The 21685-nt window shown below is 43.3% G+C and overlaps 1 protein-coding gene across 1 annotated transcript in view; it reads right to left on the reverse strand.

The window, feature by feature from the left end:
* Nucleotides 1–21685, reverse strand: part of SDR16C5 (short chain dehydrogenase/reductase family 16C member 5) — a 211694-nt gene that overhangs the window by 79011 nt on the left and 110998 nt on the right. The window contains exon 4 of the mRNA XM_069220207.1: nucleotides 9306–9405. Coding sequence (XP_069076308.1) covers nucleotides 9306–9405 — 100 coding nt within the window. The remainder of the gene's footprint in view (nucleotides 1–9305; nucleotides 9406–21685) is intronic.

Consider the following 21685-nt stretch of genomic DNA (forward strand, 5'->3'; position numbering starts at 1 on the left):
AAATTAAAATGTCTTCAAATTAAAATGAAGTCAAAGCAAAATGGTGTTTGTAAGGACAGTGCAACATTAACAGTTCAATAGACAAAGTGCTGTTCCAAGCTGGTGCCCACTAGTACTATGTAGTAAATTTTTAGGTTTGGCCTTTGATTTTTATCCACCACAGCATACAATATGGCGCAATGGGTGAGCCCACTTTAACCCACTGGCTCCCTTCCCTTTAACTGAATGCACATGTTTTAAAACTTGGTGCTCTAAGGTGAATATTATAACATAATTGAAGCCTGCAGTTTGAGTTCTTCATTATGTGATGGTTTATTATCATCTCCTTCACGCATAGTCAAATGGAATGAATAGCTGAAAGGCTGCTAGTTAAAACAAGTATTTGCAATGAAAATGGGGCTCACATTTGCTAGATTTAGAGCTAATGGAGTTGTAAATTCATAACTGGATTTTCCTTGCCAGATAAATTGGTCGAGCCTGCCACATAATTTGGTATTTTCCTGCCACATAATTCCAGTGGCCCTGCATATAACTAAAGGACTTCCATTTACCTTCTTTCTCTATCTGCAGCGAAAAATAAAAATGCTGTCATTTAGCATCCTAATTTAAATCTGCCATGCTAATTCCAATAGGATACACTTTCACCACCCAAACATCAGAGTTGCTGGCTGGCTAGCACACTTGCCAAAACAAGACAGCCTCGGAGGAGTAAAGAGAGAAACACATTAGAAGAGTCACCCAAACATATCAAGAGCATTGAAACAGCCATTGTGTAATAAGGATGTTAAGTTGGCCTGAATCATGGTCATAATTGCAATATGGAGAGATTAATAAAACACATACGATTATCTTATAAACCAAATAAAAACCTTTATCAGAAACAAGCATTTGGCATTAGACTGTAATGCTCAAAACAGCCCCTGGAGGACACCACAATGAAAATAGCATTTTTAAGAAACATTGTCATGTTGCCACATAGTTAATTCCTAGAGCATAACCACATGAAAAGAAAATGACTGAAAGTATTGCAGTTTAAGCATATACTTAGCCCCTAGAGGGTGCAGTGCATTACACATTTCCAGGGATAGCAGGCCTAATGCAATGATATGACAAGACTCTTAAAACACAAACTACTCTCAGCTGTAAAACAAAGGTTCCAGCCATGAGAGGTTAAAAAGACACTGAACTGAGGGAGTGGTTATTATTTTGGGGTCCCCACTAACCTAGTGTGGGGACCCCCAGATGATATAGACATTAAGAGCTGGTTGTGATGAACACGTTGAAGGTGGTGCCATTGTCCTAGAGCCACCACAGGCCGAGTTATGAGCAAAAATATTAAGCTCAAGAATGCCCTGAAAAGCATTATAGGACAACCAAGTGCAGCACATATTGTAGTACGCTGACTGCAATGATCAGAACAGCCCCCAGAGGACAACACAATAAAAATATCATTTGTAAGAAACATGGTCGTGTAACCATATAATTAGCTCCCAAAGGGCATAATCATCCAAGGTTCATGGCATGACTGCTGGGTCTGGGTTGGCGCTTGAGTTTGCCAGCCACCAATTGAAGTCCCATGGTGAGGGGTTCTGGCTGACAATTACTACTTCTGTCTTGTTGGTGTTGAGCGTCAGACAGTTGACTTTCATTCAGTTAGCGACTTCAGTCATGCAGGCGGTGAACTTGTTTTTTTGTGTGGAGGGTCTTATCCGAGAGGGAGAGTACCAGTTGCATGTCATCGGCATAAAAGAGGATATTGATGTTGTGGGCGTGTTTGCCACAGGGATCATGTCTGCATTAAAGAGGGTGGGGCTGAGCGATGAACCCTGAGGCACTACACAGATGAGTTAGCGGCCTTCTGAGGAGTAAGGTGCCAGGCTGACGGCTTGCGTTCTATTTGTTCAGAAGGAGCAGATCCAGCGGAGATCAAGTCCTTGGATGTCAATCTCATGCAGGCACCTGATGAGGATGGTGTGTGAGACAGTTTCAGATGTGACGGGGAGCTTCAGAAGAATGAGGGCTGCTGTGTTTCCTATAGCAGAGATCATGCGGATGTCATCTGGGGCAGCAATTAATGCTGTTTCGGTACTTTGGTTGAGCCTGAAACTGCAACCACCAGCTCCTTGACGCCATGCAGTCCAGAGGGGCCAGTGAGACATTGGTTGAGTAGTTTCTTTAAGACCTTTGCCAGGTAAGGTAGGAAAGAAGCAGGATTCTATTTGGAAAGTGTGGCTGGGTCAACAGATGGGTTTCTTGGGCGGGGGCATGATGGTGGCATGTTTCCAGGTGTTCAGGAATGTGGCTAAGGTGGTAGGAGTGTTAAGTTGGATGTTAGCGCTTGCTGCGATCTGCAACAGCTGTACACTTTGTGCTCCATATCTGCCGGTGGTAGCACCTTATGGCTGATTTGTGGATGTCATCTGTGATGTCTTGATTTGTTCTCCATTTGCACTCTAGTTACTTGCAGTGGTGTTCCGTCAGCCGGAGTTCCTCTGTGTACCAACTGGCCTGTAGTTGGGATGTTGCAGCGGAGTTGTGCTTGAAGGGAGCCAGGAGGTCAACACATGGGGTGATCCAGCTCTTGAGGTTTTTGATGGATTTCAGCAAGTTGCTGGTGTGCTCAGGCCAGTGAGCAGAGAGGATGGAAACCCACTCCTGTTCTGATGCTTTTCTAGCTGCAGAAGGTGGCTCACGTGGTGGTAGGTCTGTGGCTTGTGCCTTTTTTGCCTACAAAAGGTCACTCTTAACAGAGCTAATCCACATGCAAATCAGTCTTCATCCTGTCCATTAGGAACAGTCCAGCAAGAGCTACCGGGCCATGCCTCCCCAAGACCGAGCACAAGCTCAGAATTCTTGTCCTCATCAGTGAGGTGCAGCTAGAGTGTAATGGCACAATGAGAACGCAACCCATGTTTGGGCATAAGTGTTGCACTTACATCTCATTTAGAAACACAAAAATGGAGTGAGAAAAATGTTTGAAATAATTTTCGTCACTGGTAATTACATAGGCTGCATTCCAGTCCAAACTGTAAAATGAGCTGTATCATTTTAGAAAATTCGCACCCAACCTGCGACATTCCAATCTAAAAAATGCAATCTAGACAGACAACATTTCTTGCTGCCTGACAGTAAAGCTTCAGCAGAAGCGGTTTACAAAAACTGCCTCATGCTGAATACAGTGGTAGTGATGAGTGATAAGAACACCTGGTAAAGTATAGTTGAACAGTTTCAAATTGTTTTTTTTCCCACTTGCCTGAGAAAGTGTATGTGCTGTCACTAGCAAGAAATGTTGTATACTTACATGAGGCTGACAGCCCATCCATTGCTTACCAATGGTTGGCTTTAGTGTCATTCTCATTTCCTTCCTTTTCATTATGCAGAGCATGCCGGCTTTATTTCTTCTTTCTGTATTTGTCCCTCCGCTGGTGCATGGCCAAAGTACTGATTCTTGCCCAGTGTCCTTCTACTAAACACGCTTTATGAGTTGCTTTTGTCTTGTAGTTGCAGTGCTACATACGAGTAAATATGTTTGCAGGCCAATGGCTCCCTGCCTGCAAAACTGCAGATGCATTGTTTGCTTATGATCTAGTGTGAAATAAGCATGAGCGGAATGATATTTTTTGTGTTTCTGTGACTTGTTTTTTTCTCAAAGTTAAAGGATGCCTTCCTTAGCTTTCTCTGAAACAGTCTAAGTCAGTGATTCCCAACCTTTTGACTCCTGGTGACCCCCCACTGAATCACTACTGGAAGTTGGGGACCCCAAAGCAATTTGTACAATTTAAATTTCAAACATTAAAACAGTAATCCACAAAAAAGAAACAAACAAGCACACACCGAACAAATACTCAAATTACTAATGATATAATAATTTTATATTGAAAACTTAAGCAAAAAATAAAAAAACACGTAATGAGAAGTTTGCTGCTGCATCTTGGTGACTCACTTTTAAATATTTGGTTTTATTTAGGAAAGCTGAATCCTCAGTTCAGATTCTACATTTCCAAAGCGATTTCTGTTTTTATTTTTTCGGGTAAGTAAGATCTGGGAAAGCCTATAAATATGTGGTGGGGAAAGGAAGTAAAACCATAAGGACCTCTCATGTTTCCATAGCCTCTCTGTCAAATGTAATTCATTTGTTTTATAGCTCCACGCATACCAGTGTAGGGTGTCGGAGCACTTTACAGGGGACTACAGTGCGTAGGATTCACATGTCATTCACAATGGTAGACTTTTTCTAAGAGTGCTTGGTCTGGAGAAGCTTAAACTCAGTGCTTAGCATGGACTTTAATAATAAGAATGTATTTCTATGCAAGCAAACCTTTTTTTTTTTTCTTTAGCAGCCTGGAAAAAAACTAACTTTCTAATTTGTGCCATGCAGTTTGCGTGCAGCTCTTTAGCAATTCATAGCTCACTGTGCAAGATTACGATTGTAACTTATGAACTGCATGGTAACAAAAGAATCTCTGTGACAGAAGCAGTAACCCATTGTACTATGCACATAAAATAATTTTCTTTGCATTATACCCGTTCTCTGTATCAGGCATATTAACCCTCTGTGCTACCTTAGATGAGTCAAAACTGCCACAGGACAAAAGCCCCATCACTCTCCAGCAGGTACATTAATCACCAGAGATTTCTTGACCCTTTTATTGTCACCCGAAAGCTGCTGGTTGTACAAGGAACTTTGAGGTGTTTTTACAACTGCTGCGCAAATAAAAACATGCACATGTTTCTGTTAGGCCCCCCCCCCCCGGAGAAGTACCCTTCTGTCGTTCCAGGGCTGCAGACCGCCTGGGAATATGTCACGGACCCCCTGGGGGTCTGTGGACCACAGGTTGGGAACCGCTGGTCTAAGCACTTGAACTGGTTGCTTATGAAGGGCCAAAACAATGGAGGTTATTGCCTGCCTGTGTTTTAGACTATTCTGGCATATTTGGAGCCTGCACACTCCCACACAAGTATGAGGCCTGCCTAGACTGGTGGGAATCTTTTTTGCAAAATTTGGGGTGGAAGCCAAAAATCTCTTGGCAGATCGTGTTCTGGCAGAGCTGTTTTCAATACACTAATCCTATTTAGTAGAACAACTCTGTTAAGGGCTTTCACTCCTTTAGTAAGCATCATGAACTGAACAAGAATAGTTTGAATAAAGCACTCAATGAACATTTGTAGCACTTCATTGGAATTTCTTGATTTAAAACTCAGTATCAACCAGCACAAGAGAGAAAGCACTCTTCTTCTCAAGATTACTGGAGGTAATTCAGTCCTACATGCATTCACCAGCCATCCATCATACTTCAGATGGAGCACACCCTACAGTGAGTATCGGACAGCTAAACGAAAATGAAGCTCACTAACCTCATACACACAGCTGGAGATGATACGACACAGAGATTCTGCAATGTATTATACTCTATGAAAGCTTTAAGGCAATCCATAGGTAAGGCAGATAAACAAGAAACAATACAAATTAGAAATATATAACACAGGTACTTCAAGGAAAACTGTGTGGTTTACTCCAAACTTCAGTGAACAAGTCCTTTTGGTTTGTTCCATACTGAAACAAGCATTTGCAATGCAATGGGTCTCACATTTGCTTGAGTTAGGGCTGTTGGTGTTGCAAACCCATACTTGGACTTTTCTTGCCACATAAATTGGTCAACCCTTTGGTCTTTTCCTGCCACATAATTCCAGTGGCCCTGCATGTAACTAAGGGCCAGATGAAGCAAGCAGTTTTGCCCATTCTGTGTCTATGGGAAAATGTGTTTGTACATATGGCCCTAAATCTCTTCCATTTACCTTCTTCCTCTATCTGCAGCCAAAAATTAAAATGTTGACATTTAACATCCTAATTTAAATCTGCCATGCTAATTCCAATAGAATACCTCTTTCATCACCCCACGATCAGAGTAGCTGGCTGGCTAACACAGTTCCCTAAACAAGACAGCCACGGAGGAGTAACGATAGAAAAACTAGAAAGTGCCACCCAACATATCAAGAGTGTTCAAACAGTTATAGTGTAATAAGGATGTTAAGTTGACCTGAATCATGATCATAATTGCATTAAGGAGAGAATAATAAAATATATGTAATTATCATATAAACCCAATAAAAACCTTTATCAGAAATAAACGTTTGGCATTAGACTGTAATGCTCAGAACAGCCCCTAGAGGACACCACAATGAAGATAGCATTTGTAAGAAACAATGTCATGTTACCATATAGATAACCCCAACAGGGCATAACCGTATGAAAACAAAATGACTGAAAGTGTTGCAGTGTAAACATATATTTAGCCCCTAGGAGCGTAGTGCGCATTACACATTTCTAGAGCTAGCAGGCCGATAGCAATGATATTACAAGCAAGAACCTTAAAACTCAAACTTGTAAAACTAAAGTTTCAGCCATGAGAGAGGTTAAAAAGACACTGAATTGAGGAAGGGGTTATTCATTTGGGGTCCCTACTAACCTAGTGTGGGGACCCAGAGATGATCGAGACAGAAAAAGCAGGTTGTGGTGAATGTTTTGAAGGAGGTCCCATTGTCCTAGGACCACTACAGGCTGATGTATGAGCAAAAATATTTTGTACGACAATGCCCTGCAAAGCATTATAGGACAACTGAGTGCATCAAATATAGTAGCATGTTGACTGTAATGCTCATAACAGCCACTAGAGGACGCCACAATAAAAATATCATTTGTAAGAAACATGGTCATGTAACCATATAATTAGCCCCTTGAAAGCATGGCCACATGAAAATAAAATGGCAGAAAGTAATGTGGTGCAACCATATATTTAGCCCCTAGGGGGCTTGTGCCTTACACATTTTCAGGCCTAGCAGGCCAGCTGCAAAACTAAAGCCCTTAGAACACAAACTACTCCAAGCTGTAAAACTAAAGTTCCCAGCCATAAGAGAGGTTGAAAGGGACTAAATTGTGGGAAGGGTTATTGTTTTGGGGGGGGCTCACTTATCTAGTGTGGGGACCCATAGATTACCTAAACAGAAAAAGTGTATCAGGCTGAATGTTTTGGTGTGGTCCCATTGTCCTAGGACCACCACATGCTGAGTTAGGGGCAAACATTTTTTGAAAACGAATGCTTCTAAAGCATTATGGGGCGACTTTTCCTGAGGGCAATGAATATTGAAGTATAGGCTCTCCCGCTTTTTACGTAAAGCATTAGTCAATTATAAGTATTTTTGGGAAACCTATGGAGCGTGAATGGGGAAAACCAAAAGAAATGACTCTGATTAGGTAACAGTGTGAAGAATGTGACCAGCCCTCCAATACCGCTGATGGAGTGAAGGCAATGGCCGCCATGGAACACAAAGGGGAGAGACAAAAGAAAAAAAATTGTTCACCCACGTTGAAGAATATTGGCAGTCGTGAAATTATCCATGTAACAGGGTCAGTCTGCAAGGAGGTAACAAAACCTCCCCAAGGCGAGACAAATGTAAAGCAATTACCAATGACATCAAGGGAGTTTTGAAAGGCAAGCCCATGAACAAGTGTAAGTGATGGGCACAGGGTGGGCGTGGTTGAAAGCCCACAATCCTTACAACAGGTCAAAGCGCTTGTGCGCTCGACCTAAAAACATTGGAACATTTTCAGGAGTGAGGTTGCTTTAAAGACATCATCACAACACTCATAATATACTGAAGGAGCCCTACCCCTAAGGACACATTAGTCCATAATCATTTGGAATATTTCACAACACAAAAATGGTTATCACCCAAAAAGAGCCGCTTTTATTTTTTAACATGTGGACATTGCAAGTCCAGAAAATATAGCAGAAATGATAATCAAAGCTGATTGTCCCTTAGTGGAACGAATTAAGATACAGAATTACATGTGCATTTCTGAATAATCATGCTCATCTGTCTAGTAGCTTGAGTCATTCTGGATAATAATTTTTAATTAGCGATAATGTTTTTATCCCATGTACATTTGTTTATTTCATTTAGATAATAACACAATGAATTCTCACACACCTACCAAGAATAATAGACATATCATTCACTGCTGCTATTGTAACGTGGAGTACAATGTATACGAAACTGTCAATATTAAAAATATTCTTGCTTTGATAAATTACACTACTACAGCTACTAACTGAAGGTTATCATTCATGACCACAACACAACACAAGTAAAGCATATTCTAGATTAAGCCACTTTATCTCAGCAACAGTCTGCACTATATGTACCTTATGTCTGCTGGAGCTCACTCACATATGACCATACTAAATATGACAACTACAGTCGATTTGATGCCAGTTTTCCATAATGCGATCTATTATGTCCTGGAGAGTCACAGTTCAGATGGTGGTATTGGCAAATAATATGCTCTGCCCTCACAATATTCTGCAGCATAAGGTGTAACATATCAGATGGAATTCATTCATTAATTCATGCTTATACCTCAATATTCCCATGACAAAATTACAGTGTTGTGCTAACAAACATAACAGGAGTCCCATTTGTATGCAGACTGGCGAGCGTATGATTACAACTGACTGGCATTTAGTTAGCCCTATGATCTTTCGTCGAGGTTTAGGTTAAAAATAATTAATTTTCCAATACAGATAAATAGACTCAGCATTGGGAAAAAAAAAAACATTTTCTGACAATATTATTTTGTCTCTTATGACCATTTTTACACACACTTTGGGTCTTCTTATCACGTAATGGGCTTAGCCCATTGTTACTTTCTACTGCAATATAAACACAATGGTGATGGTTGTGAAACTATGTGAACATGACACTGTGAGGTGAACACTTGTGATGTTTCCATGTTTTCCTTGCTGAAATAAAACAAAATAATGGACGTTCTAGTGTGGCTCGCATGATCTTATATAGGTTCATATCCTATTATTTCATTCGCGTGAGGCCAATATACTTACAAATCAACCTCAGGTCCTTAATCGGAGAGCTCTACTTTCTTGGAACAGTGCTGGTGATAAATATATATAATTTTTTTCTTAAACAAATAGACATCCCATAGCAACCCAAAGGATTTTCAAAATGTCTTTTTAGTAACATGCAATATATTCCAAGTGAATATCATGTTTTTTTTAAATAAGATTGTTTTAGAAAATACTTGAAAAGACAGTGATTAATTTGACACACATTTATATCTTAACCACTGTAAAATTAGGAAAATAATTCACAAATTATAAACTGCTCAGAAACAATATTACTCTGAAAATCGTAAAGATAGTACCTAAGAAAATAATGATTTCTCAAACAGTGCACTATGGAGCTTAATATACCTATTGACTGTAGTAAAATGAGTAGGGAGATCTAACCTGCTAGTCCATTAACACCAATGAGTCCAGCTGAACTTGCAATGCTAACCACGTGTCCATGGTTGGAGGCCATCATGGCTGGAAGGAAAGCTTTGCATGTCTATAAAACAAAAATGAAATACCAGTTAAAGCCAGGCATGTTTCACTGTTTTCCCACACTGTTTTCTCTCTGCATGAAACCCTACCTTACTGTGATCAGTAAGGAGTCTCCAACCTTTTTTGTAATGAGAGGTACTTATGCTCAATAAAAATCAACCCAAGCTACCAAAAAATATTATCGGTGTGCTAATAGTGACACTTAAGGCAAGGTAACATTAGTGGTCAACCTGTGTAAGATTACCAGTAGTGATGACCTTGGTGCATCAGCAGTTAAGTCAACAAATGCTTCACCATTCTGGAGTGTCTCAATGTGGGTACACAGAACAATAGAGGCAATAGTTTTGGCACCAAGGTTCTTATTGGTAGTATGATTCCCTAATGCAACATGAACTATCATTCAAATATCGGATTTAATTGAACCCTTTTTCTCCAAACGTCAGTTTATTAGTTCTGAAAATACACAGTTATCAAATGTTATATAGATTATTAAACCAAGCAAAAGCTTCTAATGTAATAAACTGGGCGGCACACAACCAAGCTACTTAATGGTAGCTGGACAGCTACCAGTAACTCACGAGCTGCTGTGGTTGGAGAGGCCTGTTCAAGATGCACCAAGGCAGTGTTGTGTGCAGAATCATAATTACAGGAAAATACTGCTGCCAACAACGTGGGCTGGTGCCTACAGTATCCTCACGCAAACAACCACACCCAAAGCAGTCATGACGTTCAACAAATGTCTTCGAAGCCACAATGTTCAGCTAATCCGCCCCATGGAGGAGAAAGGGCCTGATATTTTCAGGGCCATGCACACATAAGAATATGCACAAACACCACTGACACTGAGCAGTAAGACAGGAGCAAATCATGGAGGGCTTAGAGAAGTATGCTAGAGGAAAAAAGCTGTTTTTGCTAGGCATGCATATATTTAGGTGATACCATACCAAATATCACACACCAACAAGCACAAACGTTGTCTTTCAAAAATGCAATTTGTATTACTGTCCTCAGCAAATCATCTGTGCCTCTCAGAGTAAAGTTGTGCGTGGAAAACGTATATAGTACTACACATTCAAATTTACTGTAGTATAATCAAATCAAAGCCATTGGAATTAGGAGATTCTACGGCCCTGGCTTCTGCCACATAATAAAAGAATCAATTTACTGCACATGCCAAGTAATCCTCAATCTGCTGCATAATGTGGTAGTGCATTCCGGCTTTACTTGACAAATGCTTCTAGCTAAAACACATCACGGGTTATTAAAAAAGAAGAAACCGCACGTGATGCAGTACAATGGTATCCCACCTTTCAATTGCGGTTTGCTGTAAGAGATGAAACGTTTGCCCAGTGTAAAGTGTGTTAAATTGATAAAATTGCAAAATAACACTGCTGCAGAAGGTGTTCTATTATGCCCCCAAACCTGCCTTTTCTCGCTATATAATGTAATGAATGCCGCACATACATTGGTCTTCATTGTCGTATAATTGAAATGGCCCGTATTATAATGAGCCTCTCTCCCACTTCCTGACACAGGTGTGCCAGATCAGCAATGAGCATTAGATATTTTAATAGGGGTCGCTTTAAAATACATAACGACTATTTTAACAATCACTGACAAAAATTACCTTCTTATGTCATCTTAAATACTGCATTACAACTCCTCTGTTTAATATTCTGTATTGGGTATACCAAATGTGAATGCTTGTATAGATTAAAAGGGGCTATTGGCAGAAAAGGCCACCAAACAGAACACAATTTGTTAAACAAACAAATAAATGCGAGGGCCCACTGTGAAATGCAGTTTTGTCGAATATCGAGGCTGTCTAGTTTGAAGCTGACATGCTTTTTTCTTCCACCATCCTACTCTATTGAACTCACTCTTCCAAGTTGTTTTCATTCTGGCGCTTTCTCTTTGTCACTGTCTTCTTATTTTTCTCTCCCTCCCTTTTCTGCAGCTCTCCTTTTTAGTCCGAGTCAGTCTGATGATTAAAAATGAGCCTCACCCACCAAAAATGAGTGTAAGTGCACAAGGTGAACAAGGAAAAACTAAGCAGTGCCACGTGCCTTTTTTTAAAATGATGTACAGAATTCTGTAGCACCTAGATGATGGTTTGCTCTGCAGCTTCGCCGTGGCTTTCCTGCTATTGTTCCCGCCCTCTGCCACTTTAATTATTAACTTTAACACGGGGGATTTAACCGTGGGCTTGTCGAGATTGTTCACAGAGCCTTAGCCACAGGCAAGACTTCTATATCAACCCGCTGATTGTTTCAGAAGCCTTTGTGAGAAGGTGCTCCACAGGGAGAGATTCGGTTCAGTCTAAGCACAGGGTGCTGCGTTCCAAGGCACACCAGCTGTTCGGCTAACGTAGGGTGAACAGATCTTGAGAACCAAAAACCGTGACATTTTGCAAAAAAACAGAAGGACTACAATTTTATATCAATAGAGAAAATAAAATTTAATTTTTAAGACCGGCATCAGACCTATTATTATAACAGCTGCTAACTAGCGCAGCTTTAGAATATCCACAAAGCGCCTAGTCCTGTTTTCTTCCACCCGCTCTCAAACCCGGATCATGACCCTAATTTCCTGACATCTGCTGGGACAGCTGCTGAAAACACGGGACTGTCACGGCAAATCCGGGTCGTCTTGTCACCCTAGGCTAACGTGAGTATATGAAATGATTTGGCAGATATTCTCCTTCAGTCTGTTTCATAGAGCGATTGGGGTGACCACCTGGCATCAAGGCAAATTCTGAACTGTAAAAAGGACTGTAAAAAATTCAAGACAAAGTGTAGTATGGGCGTGACAAAAGAAAAGCATCCTTCGTAAAGTTGAGTGAAGAAAAGTTTATTATCTTCAAAGATTACAGGAAAATAAGGAGCCACGGCTACACGCCCATCCAGGTTCAGAATAACTGCCTCTCACCCGGCAAACAAACGAAAACATTCTCTAAAAGAATTGGAACGGGACTGCATCAGAGTGAAAGAATCCCCTGATGCAATCTCATTCCAACAGGGACTCAAACATACACTACACAAAGGGTCAAAATTCAAGAGAAAAATTCAGGACGAAGGGTCAAAATTCAGGACAAAAACTCAAAAACAAACATCAGATATACCAAAGAGAGGCCTTACCCCATTACTTTATCAGTACATTTATTTACTCTTTAACATAGCACTATTTATTCACTGTGGTCTTTTTGTGATTGCCTCATGGTATGCTACAATCAGGTGTCATATTACGTCGTTGTTCAGTAGTAAATTAATGCCCTTCAGCACTGTATCAAAGCCATCACCCACACCCAAATCTACCCAATCTTTTTTGGAGAAAAAGCAACAGCAACATTTTGATTATGTTTCTGAACATTTTAAAACCGAAGGCAACAGTTTGAGAACCATTAAAGTAAGTAACTTTATGCTAGTTTAAACAGGTTGAACAAAAACATCTGGCTCACCTCAACCTCCAATGGACTTTCAACCTAAACAATAATAATAATAAGACAGAGCAGATTGTGTGGGTGACAGTCTCACACCTAATGTCAGGATGTGAGGTACCCACAACTTGTCTGTAGTCCCACAGCACTAGCGTGTATGTCTGGGACTCTACCTTTATCTCAGACCTGGGAGCCCAGTCTACCAATCAATGATAATAAAAGAGGAGGCTAAAACTGAGATCAAATGGGAGATCCATGGAAACTGATTCAAAGGGTTGTTGCTAAGAACTGGATAAATAAGGTAGAGAAGAACAAGGTGGGACAATTCCTAAAATCAGACAAGATGAGTTCACCGAGACTATCGGAAAGTATTGCATACCTGGGGAGTTGTCTCTGCAGACAGGAGAGGAACAGAAGAGGTACTGTCTAGTAGTTGAACAAGCAGCACCAACCCACTCTGGCAAGCTCTTCTGTTGAAATGGTCCACTGTTGATGCTTGTGAACAGTGAGCAGGGGCCAGACCCCTTGCAAGGTTGTGCAAGGTAATTGTCTTAAAATAGTTTTGCATTTAAGCAAAAGCCAAACCAATGATCTGGGTTATCCCTAAGTGTCAAGTACAAATGGAATCTTCAAAATATTTGGGATGTAAATTGCACAAACAAAATCTAAGAACATGAGAAAGATTTTCAAATGTAATTGGTGTTTCTTTAACATATGGTACTGTTTTCCCCTTTATTTACACTTAGATCTCAGATTGAACTGGGAACAAGTTACCTTTTGATACCTAGTGATTAATATCTACCATTTCTTCAGTGATTTGCAGGATGGAAATCTCGACAGTGCAACATGGTTCCTCTGAGCCCAGTTTGCTTTTTGGTCTTCTCTTCTGCTTTCTCTAATGGGCCACATGGCACTAGTGAGGTGTGCTACCCCGATGATAGTAATATTTTACAAACCACCCCCTGCTCTCCCTTCATTCCTTCTTCAGACACGCCACACATCTGATTTGGCCACTAGGGTGCCATTGTGTAACTCTTTTCTCTCTAAAGCTACCTGTGACTGTGGGTGGATTAGGCCTTCTGGACTTAGAATGCTATTATTTAGCTGCACAGGACCAATGGGTGGCTCGCAGGCTGTCTGCCGCCCCCTGCATGAGATGGGGTTTATCTGTAAAGACTTTTAAGGAGCTCTTACTGCACTGCTCATTGTTACCTACTGACTATTATACGGAACACCATCCGGGGTCATCATGCACAGCTTTCACTTGCCTTGCTAAAACCTGTAAACTCACTGACACTAAGAAACCCGATACTCCTGCACTACCTTAGCTAGGCCTTCCCACTCGCACAGGACAGCTGAACTCAGAACAACTCAGTCAGTGGCATTAAAATTGGGGTATTTGTTTCTGGTCGGCAAGCTACTAAATTTCCAAGCCCTTTTGTCACACTACCATCTTCACCCTGGTCAACTCCTTACTTACAACCACCTAACGAATCATTAAATGCCCTATTTCATTTTTCGCCAGCTAGCATTAACCCTACATGAGGTGTGCCAGACGCTCTACACCATAGGGACTGGCGCCAAACTAATAAGATGGGTGTGTAGACCTTTCCTGCAAAATGGAGTCCACTCCAGGTCTTCTTGCCATGCTACCTGGGTGACTGATGTGGCCAAACCTTTGCAAGATACGGAATGGACTAAAATACTGGATTTTCCCCACAAAGTATCCCACAGCTATCACTTTAAGTATATTCATAGAGCTTCCTTGGGAACGCATTCCGCCTGTTCCTTGCCATTGGCTTTGTGGTTTGTAATTCACATTTTGTTGCTTTTAATTTGCTGGCTTAATTTGTTTTAGGCTATCTAGCTTGAGTTCCTCCCTTCCCTTGCCCAAACCTTATTTACAGTATCTTTCTGAGTGCTCCCTTTCTGTAAACAAGCCTGTCAATCTTGTTCTTGTCTCATCACATCTGCTGTGCATTCAAAGAACAAGGTCAAATGTGAGGCTCTGTCTCAGGTGGGAACTTGGTGTTTACTTTTCTTTCTCTGACTTCAAAGTGAGAGGATTTATGTGACAATCTTGTTGGATAATGGGGGGTAGGAAAAAGTTTTTTTTTTCTATAACATGACAACATTTAAATAAACTGTACAAGGATTTCAGACACTATCAGAATTAAATGAAGCACATTTTTTTTTTACTTCTGAACTGTGCTGCAAACAATGGTATATGATTAAAACAATTAATTACAGTAGGTGATGCAATTTCCACACATCGTCTGTGCACTGTATAGCTTAATTTGAAAAACTGTATGCCTGTGCAAATGTAATGGTCATTTAAAAAAAAAAAATGTTATCTTACCATGCATACTCCACTCTACTCTACCTTGCACTACTCCATTTTACACCACTCCATGCCACTGCACTGTTGGACACTGCACTCTTCTCTATTCTGAACCACTCCACTCTATGCCACTGCACTCTATGCTACTTCACACTACACCTCTCTACTCTACTCTGTATCACTCTACGCCAATGCACTTTACACCTCTCTACACCACTGCCCTCTGCACCTCTACACGCTATACCAATCTAGGAAACTCTAATCTACTCCGCACAATTTCACTCTACACCACTCTGCAACACTGCACTCTATGCCACAGCACTCTACACCAAAGCACTCTAAACGTTACTGTACACCACATCACTCTACTCTGCACCACTGCAATCTATACCACTGCTCTCTATGCCACTCTACTCCACACCACTGCACTAACACTCTATGCTGCAACATTGCACTCTGCGCCACCGTACTCTACATCACTCTAATCTGTACTACTGCATTCTACACCAATACACTCTATACAACTGCACTCTATGCCACTGACTTCTAAAGCACTATACTCTACTCTGTACTGCATCACTCTACACAACTATACTCTCTGCCACTCTATTGTATGTCATTCTACTCCTCTGCACTCTATGCCACTCCACTCTTCCCATCACTACTGCACTCTAAACTGCACTGTACCCTACCGTACTCTATTCTGCACCACTGTACTCTATGCTACTGCTCCTATGCCACTACACCACTGCACTGACACTCTTCTCTGCAACATTGCACTCTCCGCCATTGTACTCTACACCATATTACTCTGCACTACTGCATTCTACGCCAATACACTCTACTGCACTACACTCTATTGTGCACTGCATCACTCTACACTATTCTACTCTGCACCACCCTACACCACTGCACTCTATGCCACTCAAGTCTATGCTGCACTCTACGCTACTGCACTATACACCACACTACACTGCTGCACATTCTGATACTCTATTATACACCACTCTATGGTGCTGCACTCTATGCCACTCTACTCTGCACCACCCCAGTCTGCACCCCTACACTCTACTGCACACCACTCTAATCTATGCCTCTGCATTCTATGACACTACATTGTACTCTGCTGAATTCATACCGCTGCATTCAATGCCACTTCACTCTACACCACTATATTCTGCAACACTCTGCACCAATGCACTCAGTCAACTCCACTGCATACCACCTTGCTATAAGCCACTCTACCCGACTCCACAGTATGCCATTCCTGAACAGGACACTCTCTGCCACTCCACTCTGCTCTACTCTTTGCCATTCCACTCTGCGACACTTCGTAACACTCTCCTCTATGCCACTAACATTTAGCCATCCTCAACAGCAGCCACTATGGTGTATAACATGTCTAAAACACACTGGCAAAGCCAATAACTTGTGCGTAGACAAGACCTATTGGCTTTGCCAATGTTTGTTAGTACTATGAGGTGCCAAGGTGCCTGAAAGAACTGTGACTGTGTAAGTCCTTATTTAAAAAAAAGCATTACACACATCATAATATAGGCTGCCCCAAAATGCGCAAATACATTTAGGATAAAAAAAAAAAAGTCCTTCTAAAATACAAATTTCAGTACTATATAGATTATACCTAGTGCAAACATTTTTATACCAGTCCATTAAAAATACGCACTCCACATCTCATTTGGGAACACCCTTACGGTACCTCTCTAAAAGAAAGTATCTCTGACATCAGAAAGCTTCAATACGCCTTGTCAGGATAGAAACTCCTTTCACTGAAGTCAATGCAGGTTTCCAAGCCCCTTTGGATTTGCAGATTTACCAGTTGTGCGCATCCACATTTCTTTAGGGAAGGAGACTCCCCTGGTAGGAAGGCCCAGTTCTTATCTGTCTGCTCCTCCCTCCCTGAGAGCACACGAGACTCCCTGCCTTTTGATCTGTTCCAAGTACATTTTGTCCTTTAGGTGAAAGGCTAAAATTACGGACAAATGCTGTCCGTTAAGTTTTTCATCACAGACAACAGTCGGAAGGGCGAAATTACAGGCAGTCCGTGAAAATTACGGATGGATGGTCACCCTGAGAACGATTGGTAGCGGGAAATGGTGAGGTAAGGAGAAGCGAGAAGTATGTTAGCAGAGAGAGATGAGAGATTCGATAGGCCTGGAGACAGGAACAATGATGAAACTCCACCAGCAGCAGAGATGGCCAGGACTGCTGGTGACTGCATCTGACTAGCTGTGTGCAGTATAGGAAAGGGGGAGGAGGGTGCAAGCGGGACTGTAAAGAATTGAGTTCACAAAGGTCACGGTCACAAAGAGCAAAAAAGACAGCCGAGTCCTTCATAAGCCTAGCAGCTCTGGCTCTGTCCTAGACGTCTGCTTTATATTTTTCCAGTCCAACTTACTAGCTGGTCAATGCTTCTAAGCATCTTTCCGACTCATCCTTAACCACAATGATATTTCAAAGGTGGACCTGATAAGGGTCTTACTCTACTGTCAAACCGGTCATTCAGAGGAGCATTTGTCAAATGTCTGACTTTGCTCCAGCGCTGCCATCCTTTCAGCGAAGCGACTGTGTTACTATATCTTTTCCAGTCTTGACAGTCAAGGGTACGCCAGGCGCGTGGACAGACTTTTCTAGAGCTAGTGGAAGCCTTACTGAAAGCTCAGATGAGTGCCAGATGTGACAGATTCAGCCATAGACCTGCTTATCTTTCAGGTGGACCCCAAACCCAAAGTAACACAAAGTCTGACCCTCGCCATCAATTCACCCCAGCTCGCAGCATCCAATGTCCTGCTGCTCTAGCATAAAGCTTAATGCAGCCCTATCAGTGCACTCCATTATAGCTGGCTGGTCACAAGTGTGCTCCAAATCAATCAATCAAGCGTCTTGTAGAGCATGAGCTTGTCACCTGGGTGGTCTCCAGGTGCTGAAGGGATGCTGCGGACCTCGAAGTCCTTCAGAGTAGGGGAGGTGCGAAGGGTGAGGGTGACCAGGTGGGAGAAGAAGCTGCCTCCGGTGCTCTCACAGAGGATGCGGGTTGCAGGGGATGTGGTCCCGGGCAAGGGAGGCTTTGTGGAGTTCTCAGGTAGGTCCGTGGAATGTGAGGCAGTTTTTGATGTAGGCGGGTCTGGCATTGTGGAGGGCCTTGTATGCATGGGTGAGGAGCTTGAAGAGGCATCTTTGCTGGACGGGGAAGCCAGTGGAGGGCTCTGAGGTGGGGAGTGTAGGAAGCTGGCCTGGTGTGTGTTGGGTACCTAAGGTATTTACACCTTATACCAGGTACCTCCTATTAGTGTAGTGAAGGCAGTGTCTAGAAGACAGGGTCTCTAGAGGTAGCTGTGGATGAGCAGCCAAGGCTTATCTAGGAGACATGCAAAACTCATGCAATACCACTGTAATCACACAGAACTTATACACATGAACGAATACACTCAGTGTTACAAAAAGAAAGGTACTTTATTATGGTAACCCAACCCCAAAAATACTATAGAGGCAATACTCCCCATAGGAGGTAAGTAATATACAAGTTATATACACTGGTATGCTGAAATAGGCTTAAGAATAGTTTGCAAATAGTGTAAAACACAATAGAGAATAGTGGTCCTAGGGGAAACACAAACCATAAACTAAAAAAAAAATGGAATGCGAGAATGCACCCCACCAACCTTGGTAAGTGGAATGTGTAGAGGGCTGCTGGGGGTACCAGGATCCATGCAGCTCAGCAGGAGAGGGGATCCACGCAGTTGGTTGTCGTTGCTGTTGGTGCCTGCAGATGTGGGGGAGTGACTACTTCACTCCAAGGGAGATTCCTTCTTCTTTCCTGTGCAGACTGGAGACAGGCTGTCCTCAGAGGATGCACGACCAGGGAAATGTTGCAGAAACTGGAAGGAGCCAGAGAAACAATGTTGCAGGCAAAGTCTTCATCTTTGTTTCAGATATTCGGGTCCTAAAGAGGCAGATGCAGTTTCTTTGGTCAGAAGTCAAATGCAGAGCAATCCTGCTGGAATCTTACAAGCCGAATCTGAGGAACCACCCAAAGAAGAGACCCTAAATAGCTCTGAAAAGGGGATGGTCACCTAGCTGGGTGACCACCTATCAGGAAGGGGCTCTCACATCACTCACCTGACCTGGCTAGTCAGATACTCCCAGAGTTCCCTGCCAAACTTGGATGAAAGATGGCAAAACCCAGGGACCCTCTGGAGGTGCTCTGGGCACCACACCTGGAGTGGTGATGGACAGGGGAGTGGTCACTCCCCTTTTCACTGTCCAGTTTCGCGCCATAGCAGGAACTGGAGGCCCCTGAACCGGTGCAGACTGGTTTATGCACGGAGGGCACCAAATGTGATGTCCACAGGATACCAGTGGCGTGGGGAGGCTACCCCTCCCAAGCCATGTAACACCTATTTCCAAAGGGAGAGGGTGTAACACCCCTCTCCCAAAGGAAATCCTTTGTTGTGCCTTCCTGGGCTTGAGCTGCTCAAGGAACAGGAGGGCAGAAACCTGTCTGTGAGGTGGAGGCAGCTGGGGCTCCCTGGAAAACCTCAGACAGCTGTGGAAGCAATACTGGGGGTCTTCTAAGGAGCACCCAGAGTGCATGGAATCATACAACCAATACTTGTAAAAGTATTGCGGCATGATTCCAACATGTTCGTTACCAAACATGCCTAGATTTGGAGTTACCGTTATGTAGCTGGACATAGGTAGTGACCTAAGTCCAGTACATGCATAAAATGGCGTCCCAGCACTGACAAAGTCCAGGAAAATGGGTCTGGAGTTTGTGGGGGTACCTCTACTAGTGCAGGGGTGCCCTCAAACACAGGCACATGCACCCTGCCCTCTGGGCTGAGAGGTCCTACCATAGTGGTGACTTACAGTGACCAGGTGCAGTGACCTATAGTGAAAATGGTTGCATGCACCCAGTTCACACAGACTGCAAAGGCAGACCTGCAGAATCCTTTGCATGGGCTCCCTATGGGTGGCAGAATAACTGCTCCAGCCCACAGGGATCCCCTGGAACCCCAATGCCCTGGGTATCTGGGTACCATATAGTAGGAGCTTATTTTGGGGGCACAAGTATGCCAATTGTGGGATGTAACACAGAGTTTTGGGAGAGAGAGAGAGAGCATAATCACTGGGGTCCTGGTTAGCAGGATCCTAGTGAACACAGTCAAACACACGGACATCAGGCAGAAAAGGGGGGGGGGGGATAACCATGCCAAGAAAGAGGGTACTTTTCTACAGGGAGTGATGCTGGTTCTTCTGGGGAGGTCAAGGACGAGTCTTGTCGCCACGTTCTGGATGGTTTGGATGCAGTTAATGAGCTGTTCCGGCGTAGAGCGTGTTTCCATAATGTTGGCTGGAGAGGAGGGCCTGGGTGACTGTTTTCCTGGTAGAGATTGGGATTCATCAGAAGATCTTGCGGAGCATGCAGGGGATGTGGAAGCAGGCAGATGAGACGGCATTGATCTGTTGATTCATGGACAGTTGGGTATCCAGGATAATCCAGAGATTGTGTAGGTGGTCGGTGGGTGTGGGTGTGGAACCTAGGGCGTTGGGCCACCAAGTGGCCTCCCAGGAATGCCCGTCTTGTCTGAGTTTAACTTGAGCCAGTTGGTCCTCATCCAGGAGGCGATGTCGGTCATTGGTGTTTTCGAAGTTGGTTTGTGTGGTGGTGGTGTTGTCTGTGAGGGATGGGACGAGCTGCGTGTCGTCAGCATAGGAGACAATGTTGACTAGGTGGGTGCGTGTGATGTCTAACAGTGGAGTCATGTAGGTGATGAAGAGGGAGGGCTAAGGGAGAAGCCATGGGGGACACCACAGATGATGTCTTTGGGTGCGGAGACAAAGGGAGGGAGGAGGATCCTCTGTGATCTACCAGAGAGGAAGAAGGAGATCCAGTTGAGTGTCTGATGTCGTTTGTTGCTGCAATCAAGGCGGTCTCAGAGCTGTGATTGGGCCGCAAGCCAGATTGGGATAGGTAGAGCAGGTTGTTGTCTTTGAGGTAGTCCGTGAGCTGGCCGTTGATGGCCTTTTCCAAGACTTTGGCGGGGATGGGAGGAGCAAGATGGGCTGGTAGTTTTTTAGCTTGTTGTGAGGTCGACTGAAGGTTTCTTCAGGAGTGGCTTGACCTCGGCATGCTTCCAGGCGCCGGGGATGGTGTCTGTGGAGATGGAGGTGTTAAGGAGTTCTGTGAGGGAGGCTCCAATTACTTTTCGTCTTTAGTTGCAGAAGTGGTGCGGGATAGGGTCTGCGGGGAATCCGGAGTGGATGGAGGTCATGATGGAGATGAAGTCTTCGGTGGACAGCTGCTTCCATTTGGTGATCCAGTTGGGGGGAGTGGTGGGTTGAGGTGCGGGTGTGGTCGAGGTCGGTGGGCTGTGGGGGGGGGGAGGGAAATCAAAGCTGTTGTAGACGTCAGCGATCTTGTGGTGAAAGTAGTCCGATAGCATCTCGCAGAGGACTTGGGAAGGGTGGATCATGTTCTCTGTGGCA

Source organism: Pleurodeles waltl, chromosome 2_2, assembly GCF_031143425.1.
Source record: "Pleurodeles waltl isolate 20211129_DDA chromosome 2_2, aPleWal1.hap1.20221129, whole genome shotgun sequence".
Lineage (NCBI taxonomy): Eukaryota > Metazoa > Chordata > Amphibia > Caudata > Salamandridae > Pleurodeles > Pleurodeles waltl.